Source organism: Mustela nivalis, assembly GCF_964662115.1.
Source record: "Mustela nivalis genome assembly, chromosome: 19".
Lineage (NCBI taxonomy): Eukaryota > Metazoa > Chordata > Mammalia > Carnivora > Mustelidae > Mustela > Mustela nivalis.
Window position 1 is genome coordinate 2,018,501 of NC_139038.1, and position 12,872 is coordinate 2,031,372.

Below are 12,872 nucleotides of genomic sequence, written 5' to 3' on the forward strand. Positions count from 1 at the left end.
CTCCCAGCTCAGGGGTCAGGCTGCTCTTCTCCTGACCCCAACTCTTCCTCAACAGTCCACATCACAGCTGCCAAGTGTCCCCGCCCTCGCCAGGCCCTTGTCAGGAGCCAGCACCGTGCTGAGAGCCCTGGGGCAGTATCTCTCGCCAGCATTCTTCCCCTAGCGGGTGGGGCTGTCTTACTCCTCCCATTTTCCAGATGTGGACACTGAGGCCTCCCTGGGGCGGAGCTAGCCTGCACATCTGATCAGTGACGGAGCCTGAACGTGGCTGTCTGACTCTGGGGACTGCACACTGGCGTAGGAGCCCATGGAGCCCGCAAGCCCCCACGCTGTCTGGACGCCAGCCCGCACCTGGTCCCGCTCACGCTCCACCTCCTCCAACTGTAGCATGACCGTGTTCATTCGGTGCTTGTACATCTCACAGTCCTTGCCCAGCGTCGAGCACTTCAGCTCCAGGTCCTCCTTCTCCTCCAGGTACTGCAAGCGACGGGGAGAGCTTGGTGCCAGCACCCAGCGGGCAGAGGGCGGGGCTTCTAGGCTTGGGGGGGGTCTCCCAGCCTAGCCTCCCCGCTGGGCTGTCCCTCCCAGAGAGCAGCTCTCTGAAGAGCAGGGCCCACATTGGGGGGTATTTAGCTGGGATGTGCTTCCTATCCACTGCGCGCAAGGGAATGCGCAGGGGGGACAGGGTAGACACTGCGTGCCCTCACAGGGCCTGTGGTCAGAATGGGGAAGGTGGGGGCTGGGGGGTGCAGCAGTTCACCAATCACAGCGAGGGGCTCAGGCCAGCATGCCTGGGAAATCTGGACCGGACTGAAACCTTAGTCCCCAGAAGAGAGTGGGGGTCGGTGTACTGGCCGGGGCCGGGGATGGGGGTGGGGTGCTGCCCCTCCGCCTGGGAGCTCCCACCTTGTCCCGCAGCTCCTCCGCCTGGCGGACCTCCTCCTGCAGGTTGTAGATCTTGTTGACCAGGTCCTGCCGGTCCTCCAGAGCCTCCTTGCGGTCGTGCTCCAGGATGTCCAAGATGGCCTTGTCGGAGTCCGGCAGGCTGCGCTTCCCGGCCTGGGCGGGCGGGCAAGAAGGTGTGACCATGCTGGGGCTGGGGCAGGGCCAGGAGCCAGGTGGATCCAGAGGGAGGGGCGGGGGAAGGGAAGGGGGGAACCACAGAGCCAGCGACAGACGCTGAGAGAGGCAGAAGGTTTTGTGCCAGGGAAGCAGAGAAGGAGTTGGTGCCTCCTGGGGTCCTTAAGCAGCTTATTATTTAAGAATTTTATCTCCTGGAGAGAAGCATAAAACCCACTTCTGCTCAGGAACATCCCAATGCCTATTGTTCTGCCCTAGCTCTTATCAGAGCCAAGAAAAGCAGCTGGCGCTCCCCCAAACACTTCACAGGTGACAGCAAAGAGGGGACAGCTCTCCCGTCCAGATGCATCCCCCCAAATATCAATTAATCTGCTTTGGTTAACCTGGGATGCATTCTTGGCTCCAGATCCACGCCTTAAACCCCGGGGCAGCCAACCTGCCTCCAGAATGGGGGAGCCATTCTGGAGGAAGGGGGAGGGGAAGCCTTTTTCTTTCCCTGTCCATGAGTTTCTCAGCTGTCTCCTCCTCCACACCCGAAAACAAGTCTGTGATGAGAAACATGGGGAGCCACTGGACATTTTAACAAATCATGCGGAGCCGAGAGGTGGATTTCTTGGGATCTTTAAGGGGGAAATCGGTTTCCTGGTGGTCCCTGCCCATAATGTCGTGTCTCCGGCAAGTAGGGAGGGCGGTGACCCCACCTGGCAGGGCGGGGACATAAAGGACCCCAGGGACACCGTGGACTGCCTGCGGCGCTGCGATCAGCAACAGGGATGCACACCCAGGCCGGGGTCTGCCTCTCTTGTCCCCTGCCCTGCCCCAGCCCACACCTGGATGATGGACTGCAACTCCTGGATTTTGGTCTTCAGCATCTCATTCTCCCTCTCCAGTTCCAGAACCTGCTCCCTCTTGGGCCGGTTCTCAATGTCGTTCTTCAGTTTCAGAGACTGGTTTCTCTCGAGCTTGCATTCTTCCTCCACCTTATTCAACCGGTGCTTGAGCTGGTCAATCTGAAACATCCAACGGTGCGGTTGGCAGGCAATACAGGGAAAAGGCAACGGTCGCCCAGATGCCCAGCGGACTTCCCGCACAAGCTGTTCCGGTTAGCGACAGAGAAGGGCTCAAAGAAACCCGCTGCGGTAAAACAAAGTGCCATCTTCTTGATGAAGAGCTCTTGATTTGTTAATTTAGGATAATTATGAAAGGGGCTACATGTCCCTTAGAGAACCTGGGGGCGCTCCTTCAAAATCCCATGTCATCGGGCGCCTGGGTGGCTCAGTGGGTTAAGCCACTGCCTTCGGCTCAGGTCATGATCTCAGGGTCCTGGGATCAAGTCCCGCATCGGGCTCTCTGCTCAGCAGGGAGCCTGCTTCCCTCTCTCTCTCTCTCTCTCTGCCTGCCTCTCCATCTACTTGTGATCTCTCTTTGTCAAATAAATAAATAAAATCTTAAAAAAAAAAAAATCCCATGTCATCGCAGGAAGTGAGGTGACCATGAGCTCAGGGTTCTGGGCCCCACACCCTGACTTTGCCCCCAGGGTGACTGGTATAGGCTTGTCCTTGTGGGTTTCCCACAAACTTCTATTCGGACAGACAGCACTGCTGTGAAAAGGACTGTGTGAGACCCTCTGGGTTCACAGCATCTCTGTCCTAAAGGACCCACACTCAGGGCCGGGAGAGAGGCTGCTTGGAGGAGGCAGTTTTGACACCCAGAAAGGCAACAAGACAAACGGAGATGTGCTGAGCTCTGCCCTGGAGAGGCGACTGTCAGGAAGGTGGCCCAGGAGAAGACTTCTTAGACCTTCGTGACTAAGTGTGTCTGTCTCCCCAAACTGATCGACCTTACAGAACACCCACAGCAGGCCTGACTTCAAGGGCCACAGGAAAGGGAGGTGCCAAAGGGGCAAGCTCCCTCTTACAAATCTAGGCTTACGGGGAGAACCCTGCAAGGCACCTGGCAGGCAGAGTGTGGTAACTTCAGCAAGGAAAACAGTGCTTGGGCCCCCATGGAAGGGAAGGAAGGATGAGGCACACAGGGAAGCAGCCTGGCACTGGGAAATGACCTAGGGACTCAGCTGGCCAGATGTTCTTTCAAGTTCTGGACACGCTTCCTTTCTGTTCCTATATCACCAGGGAAATATAATATAGGACAAAGTTCTAGGAGAGAAACTTTTAAGTCACTGTCATGGGCTAACGTCTCCAAATCCTAGCTACAGCAAAACTCCTTCCCGGCATCTTGGAAGGTCAGCCCGAGTGCCCAGTGCTGGGTCCAGATCCTGTGTCCCACCCAAGTGGGCATGGAGTGCCAGCACTGTGGGGTGCTTACTGGGTCAGCTATTTTGCCAAAGACAAGGGGCTGTGTCTCAGCAACCCTAAGACACAGGAATTATTTTCCATGATGGCCATTTACAAATGAGGAAACGGGCTAAAAGCCAAGTAAAGCGGTAAAGCCAGAAACCAAAGGCAGATTCGAACTCAAATGTGTAGGCTTTCAAAGTCCCGTGTTCTTGGCAGAAATGCTCTACTGCCCGCCATGCCACTGACTCCAGTCACCTGAATTCCAGCGAATTGTTTACTGATCTGTCTGCTTCAACTAAATTGTAAGTGACCCGAGCAGAAATCAGGTTATTTATCCCCGCGTCCCCCACCATGCTTAGCACTGTGCCTTACACATGGCAAGCGCTTAATAAATATTCCGAGTCTATTTTCCACCCAGCAGCCAGAGTAATCCTTCTAGATATAAATCAGTTGTCACTCTCCAGCTCTCAATCCTTCAGTGGCTTCCCATCGCAACCAGAATAAATTCCGGAGTTCTTACCCTGCCCTGATGATCTGGACCGTGGCCACCTCTCTGGGACACTTCCTAAGTTGGCTCCTGGCCACTGGCTCTCTTGATGGTCAAAAACACCAAAACACCAAGCATGCCCCCTACTTAGGACCTTCCATGTGCTCTTTGCTCTTCCCCATGATCCCTGCATGGCTGGCTCCCTCCCTGTCCTCAGACCTCTGGTTCCGTGTCCCCTCCTCAGAGACCCTGACCATCCTCTTCAAAGTTCTATCTCTCACTCACTATCCTCATCCTCCTTCCTTCCCTCTTCTTAGTAGCCCTTATTATTAGCAGGTGCTTATGTATTTGTTTGCTGATTAGCATGTGAGCTCTGTGACAGCAGAGCCTGGGTCTTGAGTTATGTATCCCTGGAAAAGAGCCTGGTGCACGGTGGCCCTCAATAAATAAAAAGGATAAATGAGTTAAGCAAATTCCCTTCCCCGTCCCCATTTTGGAGGTAAACTCATTCATGACATTAATCACTTGGGTGGCGGATTGTTCATTGATAAGTACATTGACCATCCCCAGTGCCATGCGGAGATTTGTGGATACAGCTATGAACGGTGGGGTCCCGGCCTCAGACACCTCAAGTCTCCAAGTATCCGCCTCCTCGCTGTTTTTCCTGAGGATCACTCACGGTCAGGGCCCCTGGGTTCTCCATCGTCCCCATCTCCCGGCTTTGTAGAGGGGGTGTGTGGGCATGTGTGCACACGCACGTGGTACCTGGGAGGGAGGTGGGGGGCGGGGCGGGATGGGGGGGCGGGGGGGAGGGAAGCCCCACCGGTTCCATGTGCGCATGTCCGGACATGCGCATGGAGGATCTGAGGCCGGAACCAGGGGCGGGAATCCCCGCCGGGTCTGGATGCGCATGTCTGCACACGCGCACTGTGGCCCCGGCCCTCAGCTGTCATGCTAAGCCTCACTGGTTGCTGTGTTCACGCGCATGGTGGATCCAGGCGCCCCCAAGAACAGAGTGTTCCCCACTGTGCCTCTCCTAGCTGAGTGAGAAGCTCTGGGGGCCCGTGCGCACCTGCCTTCGCGGGGGTCCCGAGCCCCAGCAGCCCCCCGCCCCCGCGCATGCCGCTCACCTCGAGTTGCAGGTCTCGGCTTCTCATGACCGCCATGTTCTTCTCCTCGCTGAGCTGGGCGTAGCGCATGGCCAGGTTGTAGTTGTCGTCCTTCACCTTGACCAGCTCGTCGTTGTAGCTGTCGCGCTCCTCCTTCATCTTGTAGTACCGCTCCTGGAAGGTCAGCAGCTCCACGCGAGTCAACGTCAGCTGCTTCTTCTCGTCCTCCAGCTGCCGCGACTTGGCCAGCAGCTCGCACCGCTGCAGGTCCTTGGCCTTCATCTGCTGCTGTAGCTTGATGACCTCGTTCATGAGGAAGTGCGTGAGGCCCTCGTGGCCCTCCTCCACTGCGGAAAGGGGGCGCCCGTCAGGTCCGAGGAGGGGGAGAGTGCACGGGGTCCAGGGGTGGGGTCCGGGTCCATCCCTCAACTCACTCACTCACTCATTCACACCAACACTGCTCTGAGGCTTCAGGTCCTGGACGCTCAGACTGAGCAAGAAAGCGTTGAGAAGGGAAAACGTCCTAGGAAGGTGGAAAAACATTGCTAAAGCCCTCCAGGGAGCCCTGCCAGGAGGAACGTGGCACATTTCAGAAACTGAAGGAAGACCGAAGTGGCTGGAGTCCAGAGAGGTGGAGAGGCAGAAGCGGGAGCATCAGCGGGGAGGGGCTGACCACGTAGGGTTCTTGTGGGCTCCACTAAAGCCATGGGTGTTAGCTGGATGCCGTGGAGGACCACCAAAGGTTTTCAGTGAGGAGGGTGGCTTGAAGGCTGGAGATAGCACTGGAGAGAGCAGGAATGGCTGTAGAGTGGATGGGATTGGAGGAGCCTGGAACTGGGGTAGTGGTGGAGGCAGAGAGAAGGTTGAGTGAGGAATATTTATGGAGGAAAGGTGAGATGAGGTTACCGAGGGCTCTGGCTCAGGGTTGCTGCCGGTACAGTACGCAAGGCAAGGACAGGATCCAGAGGGCAGTAGGGATTTCTGCCCCACCTGCACCAACACTTATGGAGGCTGCTCCACGGACACCCACTTCTCTTGGCGCCTCCTTTGGTCTGTCTCCATCACCTGCCTTTGATCATCAGGCCGAAATGAGCGGTAGACAGCGCACCAGGGCTGCATGAACACTGTCCTAACGTCATGGCACGGTTCCCCCACTGGACTCATACATACACACAGATGCACACACACATTCCCACCAGAGTTCCAAGGCTCCTGATGGCAAAGCCACGTACCCACAATGGTGGAGAATCTCCGGGTGGGCTCCTTTCCGGTCACTAGCTTGTACAGTTCTGGGTAGTAAAATTCCAGGCTCTCCAGGAAGACCACGTAGCCCCTTTGGCCCTTGGTATGTAGGATGTCCAACAGTCGGCCTGGCAGAACGGAAATCACCCAGTGAGAAGAGTGCACTTCTGATTGGATGCCAGTCTCAGCGTCAGTCTCACCCTGGACTCCTAGCCCTCGATAAACTTTAAGAAGACCGTCTCACCACATCCTGTCACTTGACAGTGGTATCTGGGAGTCCAGATACTATAAATCAAAGTGCCAGGTCCTCAACAGGGATTTAGGGGCTGTTAGTTTTCCTTTCTCTGAGAAATTGGTAGAACCAGGATAAATGGAATTGCAGTTATGGGAAACCAACAGTTTCAAAGAGCTTCCCAATTGACTGGCTTGACGGGTGCTGAAATTAACCACACAGGCTCCAGCTCTTCTGTGATTGAAGGGGGCTGGAAGTACAAAGCACCTACAGAGTAATGCATGGTTTTCTGATAGTCGGAGCAGGAAGACAAATCTTCAGGGGCAGAGCTAGGAAAAGTCAAGGGAAACAAGCACGGCTCCACGATCTTTGGGAAACACCTTTAACCTAAATGTAACCTGCCAGGCACTTTCAGTTTCTTTGCTACTGGCTCCACATAATATTTACATTTCTTGGACCATCCTCAAATATTTTATTTTCAGTTATTTCTTCCCTTGAGGTTCCAGGACAGATATAATAAATACGTTTCACCATACGGCAGGGAAGTGATTTCTAAACCCTTTCAATGGTGAGCCACTGAAAGAAAGATATTTTACATTGTGACCTTGTGCTCATACATACCTACACAAACACAGGTGTACATATATGCTTATGTATGTAAAGCCAAGTTTTACAAATCACACTTAGTACCTTTGAAGAATGGGATAAAGGGTCGTGGCCCCTTCTCAGAATAATATTTTTAAACAGATAAAAAGGAATTGGACTATAAAGGGAATCAATTCTAATAAGATATGTTATCAAATATTAAATTTGAGATTCAGTAATAAAAGTGCTTCTTCACTAATGCATTAATAACACGATCTCTTGGCAGCTCTAATAACTACTCTAATTTTGAGGGGGAGATGAGTGTAAATGCTATTTTGGAAGATCTGTAACAGCTGTAACGTGGTATGAAGATATCTGTAATTTCATTGTTGACAAAGTCACAGGTATTGCTAAGCCCAACTGCGATTCATAGCCTACATACATTTGCAATTGATGGAAACGCTAAATCTCGGTTAAAGTTAGTAAAATAAAGATGTAATTTCCTCCCATCCAAGTTCACAGACGCTCGCAGTTCCAGATGTAGAGAGCTCTCGGTGGAGGAACAGGGGTGGGCAGAAGTCTGCGCACCCCAGTTTGATAATTCCTGACCAGGAGAAACATCGTTCCGGTAGACATCTACAGGGTAATTTCTGGAGCTGCCACAAGAGGGCGCCCACCCTTTCCTCCTGGGCGGCTCCTTGGGTTACCTGCCCTGTTGATCTTGGATGGCAGCATGGGCGCGTTGAGGACCTCGTCTTCATCCTGCTCATCAATGACCTTACACTGGCGCAGGTAGGGGGTGAGCTTGGCCGGGTTGATGTAGCGACTGAGCATGTGCCGGTTGCACTCCACATTCTCCCACAAGGCATCCTCCTCATCCTTCAGTGTCTCCATGTAGTCGTCCATCTCTGGCCCTCCTCCTTTTGGACAAAAGCCCCAAAAAGGTTAATAAAGGAGCCTCACCGGAATGACTCCTTAAACTCTTTTAGGGTGATCTCTAGAATATACTGTCGAGTGTTAAAAAAAAAATAGTAAAGTACATAAGGTATTTTACCTCTTATTTAAGAAAGGAAAAGGATACGGACATAGAGATATATATTTCTTTATATACTACACATAAACAGTGGACAAGTAAGCCATAAAATTTGAAAAAAATTATTTATAGAGAGGGAAAATTTTGCAGTTGGAGTATATCCTTTCATCCAAGTTTTTATCTTACTAAGAATTTATCTTCCCCCAAACAATACATGCTATTGCTTTCTGTTTTACAATTTCACATAAAAGACATCATATTGTATGCTTGTTTCCTTTTTCAACTTGTTTTTTTTCTCTCAACCTTTTTTGAGTTTTATCTGCATTGATACACACACGCACACGCACACATGCGTGCGTTCATTTTTTAAAAAACGGCTTTATTGGGATAAAATTCAGGTACCATACAATTCACCTTTTAAAATCAATGTGTACGTTTCAGTGGTTTTTAGCATATTCAGAGTTGTGCGACCATCACAATGGATTTTAGAACATTTCCACCATCAACCCCAAAAGAAACTCTATCCCTCTTCACTAGCATCTCCCCATCTCCCTGTTCCTGCTCCTCCAGCGGTAGGTGCCCCCAATCTACGTTCTGTCTCTGTAGACTTAATATTCTAGACCTTTCATGTAAGTAGAATCTTGCAACATGTGGTCTTTTGTGACGGACTTCTTTCATGAAGCGTAATGTGTTTACTTTTCATCCATATTGTTTCAGTACTTCATTTCTTTTTCCTGATGAATAATTTTTCATTACATGCCTATATCCTATCTTATTTACCTATCCATTGGTGAACATTTGGGTGGGTGGCTTCTATTTCTTGGTGATTATAAGTTATGTTGCTATGAATGTATGTGTTTATGTATGGGTTTTTGTGTAGACCTATGGGTTTTTTGTTTTTTTTTAAAGATTTGTTTTTATTTGAGAGAGCATGAGAGAGAGCAGAGAGCACATGCAGGGAGGGAAGAGAGGCAGAGGAAGAGGGAGAAGCAGGCTCCCTCTGAGCAGGGAGCCCAATGTGGGGCTCAATCCAAGGACCTCAAGATAATCACCTGAACTGAAGGCAGATGCTTAACCGACAGAGCCACCAGGGGGTCCCTAGCCTATGTTCTTATATCCCTTGGACAGACACAGAAGGTGGAATTGCTGAGCCCCATGGAAAGATGGGAAAGCCCATCTTTACCATTTTGAGGAACTGCCAAACGGCTTCCCAAAGTGCCTGCCACAATTTACATTCCTGCTAGTGACGTATGAGAAGTCTAACGTATCCATATCCTTGTCAACACTTGTGGTTGTCTCTCTGTTTTATTAGTCATCCGAGTGGGTAGGAAGTGGTATCAGTGTGGTTTTGATTTGTATTTCTCTAATGGCTAACAATGTTAGCATCCTTTCATGGGCGTATCAGCCATTTGTATATGGAGAGATGTCTATTCAAACCACCCCTCCCCCGCCCAGTTTTAAACTGGGTTGTCTTTACTATGGAGTAGTAGGAATTCTTTATGTGACCTGCATATAATTCCCTTATCAGATATATGATGTGTAAGATATTCTCCCAGTTACATTTTCACGTTCTTAAAGGTATTATTTGTAACACAAAAGTTTTTAGCTCTGATGGGAGTCCCATTGATTTATTTTTTTCTTTTTTCACTTGGGCTTTTGGCATGTACCTAAAAACCATTGCCTGGTTCGAGGCCGTGAAGATTTGCTTCTATTTATCCTAAGAGTTTTATCCTTTTAGCACTTACATTTAAGGCCCATGATGCATTTTGAATTCGTATTTGCAGATGGGGTGAGGTTGAGGTTCAACTGGTTCTTTCACATGCGGGTATTTAGTTGCCCCAGCAAAATTTGTTGAAAAGATTATTCTTTCCCCATGGATTGGCCTTGGCATCTTCATCAAAAATCAACTCACTGTGTTTGCTTCTGGACTCTCGATTCTATTGCATGGCTCTATAGGTCTGTATTTACACACTGTACTGTCTTCATTACTGTAGATGTGTAGTAAGGTTTGAAATTGGCAAACATGCATGAGTCCTCTGAACTATTTCCTTCTTTTTAACATTGTTTTGGTTAGTTACAGCAATTCCATAGGTTTTAAGGATCAGTTTGTCAATATCTGCAGAAGGAGGAAGCGGGGATTTCAATACTGAATCCACTGGCTGTGTAGACAGATTTGGAGGCCCATGGATATGGGGTATCTTTTCATTTGTTTGGGTCTTTACTTTCTTCCAGCAATGTTTTATAGTTTTCAGTATACAAGTCTTTTTCTTTTTCTTTTTTTTTAGGTCTTTACTTTCTTCCAGCAATGTTTTATGGTTTTCAGTGTCTTTTTTTTTTTTTAAGATTTTATTTATTTATTTGACAGAGGGAGAGAGAGATCACAAGTAGGCAGAGAGGCCCGAGAGGGGGTGGAGGGGAAGCAGGCTCCCTGCTGAGCAGAGAGCCCGATGTGGGACTCGATCCCAGGACCCTGAGATCATGACCTGAGCCGAAGGCAGAGGCTTTAACCCACTGAGCCCCCCAGGTGCCCCTTCAGTGTATAAGTCTTGCACCTCTTTTGCTTAATGCATTCCTAGGTATTTTATTCTTTTTGATGACATCATAAATATGTACCATTTTCTTAATTTCATTTGTGGAATGTTCACAGTGTATAGATAGACAACTGATTTTTCTCTATTGATCTCTCATTCTGCATCCTTACCAAAAGAGTTTCTTAGTTCTAATTGTTTGTTGGCGGGTTTCTTGTGATCTTCTTTATGCAAAATAGTGTCACCTGCAGTTAGATAGTTTAATTCTGTCTTTTCAATCTGGACAGCTTTTATTTCTTTTTCTTGCCTAACTGCCCTGGCTAGAACTTCCAGCACAACATTGAATAGGATTGGCAAGAACGTCTTTTCTTGTTCTCGATCACAGGGGGAGTGTCCACTTTTTTTTTTTTTTTTTTTTTGGTCATTAAGTGTGATGCTAGTTGGTTAGTTGTGTGTGTGTGTGTTTAGATAGCAGGTTGGGGGAGATCCCTTACATTCCTGGTCTGTTGAGTAATTTTGTCATGATTTTTAGCTTTGATTCTGTTAAAGTGACATATTATATTACTTGATTTTCAGGTATTAGAAAAACCATGCATTCTTGATATAAATCCCACTTTGTCATGGTATATAATTATTCTTATATACTACTGGATTCAATTTGGTGGCGTACTTTTGAGGACTTCTGCATCTATATTCATAAGAGATATTGGTCAGTAGTTTTCTCACTCGTGAATGTCTTGGAGTGGTTTTGTTACTGGACTAATACTGGCCTCACAGAATTAGTAGGGAAATATTCCTTTCTTTTCTACCCTTTGGAAGAGTCTGTGAGGAATTTTCTCTTTTGTTTGGCAGAAGCTACCAGGGAAGACATCTGGGCCTGGGCATTTCTTTGTGGATATATTTTTGGTCACTAATTCTTTACTTGTTATATGTTTGCTCAGATTTCCTGTTTTTCTTGAGTCAGTTTCAGTAGTTTGTGTCTTTCTAAGAATTTGTCCCTTAGTCATATAATTTATTGGAGACAATTATTCATATTATTCCTTTATAACACTTTCATTTACAGAAGCTTTCTAGTAATGTCCTCAATTTTATTTCTGATTATACTAATCAGAATCACGTTCTTCTGGATCTAGGGTGCCCTTGAAACTCTACCAAGGGATACCTTGCTGTAATTACGGGAAACAAAATGAATACCTATTTTAACTTCTTACTGCCCCAGCCATCATACTTTCAAACCATGGTTTCTCTCTTCTTAATTTCCTGTAAGTCTCATTAACCTCAGAGGGGGGAGCGGAGGGAAGGGGAAGAGAGGAGTGGAGAGAGAGAAGGGGACGTAGAAGGGGGAGAAGGGGAGAGGGAGAGAGAAAGGAGGGGGAGGGGAAGGGAGAGGAGGAGGAAGGAGGTGGGAAGGGAGAGAGAAGAGGGAAGGGGGAGGAACAAGGGGAGAGAAGGGTGGGTAGACTTCTCTCTTTTTTCCTTAGTCACTCTAGCTAAAGGTTTATCAATTTTGCTGTTATTTCAAAGAACCAACTTTATTTGAAACGAATGTAGCATTACATGTCAAACATTCTTTAAAAAATTAAAAACAACAAAGAATTTTCGGTTTCACTGATTTCCATTGCCTTTCTATTCTCCAACTCACTGAATTCTGTACTGATCTCTATTATCTCCTTCTGTCTGCTTCCTTTGGGTTTAATTTGCTCTTCTTTTTCTAGTTGCGTAAGGTGAAACACTAGGTTATTAAGATCTTTCTAAGTGAAAACGTTAGAGCTATAAATTTCCCTCCAAGTGCTGCTTCAGCTGCACCCATTTCGGTAGGCTGCAATCTTCACCTTCATTCATCTCGAAGTACGTTTTCTAATTTCTTTCCTGATTCCTTCTTTGACCCACTGGTGATGTAGAAGTATGGTGTTCAGCTTCCCCCATATTGGTGAATTCCCCAAATTTCGGTGTTATTTATTTCTAATTTAATACCACTGTGGCTGGAAAACGTGTTCCCTATTATTTCAATCCTTTTAAGCTGCTGAAGCTAGCTATACGGACTCGCATACCACCAAGCTTGGAGAATGTTCCAGATGTGTGCTTAAGAAGAGTGTGTCTTGCTGCCGGTGGGAGGAGTGTGCTAAGGACATCTGCTAGATTTAGTTTGTTTATAGGGTCATTCAAGTCCTCTGTCTCCTTGTTGATCTTCTGGCTAGTGGTTCCATCCATTATTAAAAGTAGGCATTAAAGTCTGCGACTATTCAGTTAATTGTTCAATTTGACTGTTTTATGTATTA

General features: G+C 48.2%; 1 protein-coding gene across 9 annotated transcripts in view; it reads right to left on the minus strand.

Annotated features, from left to right (window-relative positions):
- Window positions 1–12,872, minus strand: part of CARD11 (caspase recruitment domain family member 11) — a 110,603-nt gene that overhangs the window by 22,668 nt on the left and 75,063 nt on the right. For all 9 annotated transcript variants that reach the window (XM_082714187.1, XM_082714185.1, XM_082714181.1 and 6 more), the window contains 6 exons: window positions 7,740–7,952; window positions 6,206–6,343; window positions 4,995–5,320; window positions 1,911–2,090; window positions 907–1,059; window positions 352–477 (listed from right to left, as the gene is read on the minus strand). In XM_082714187.1, coding sequence (XP_082570313.1) covers window positions 352–477; window positions 907–1,059; window positions 1,911–2,090; window positions 4,995–5,320; window positions 6,206–6,343; window positions 7,740–7,952 — 1,136 coding nt within the window. The remainder of the gene's footprint in view (window positions 1–351; window positions 478–906; window positions 1,060–1,910; window positions 2,091–4,994; window positions 5,321–6,205; window positions 6,344–7,739; window positions 7,953–12,872) is intronic.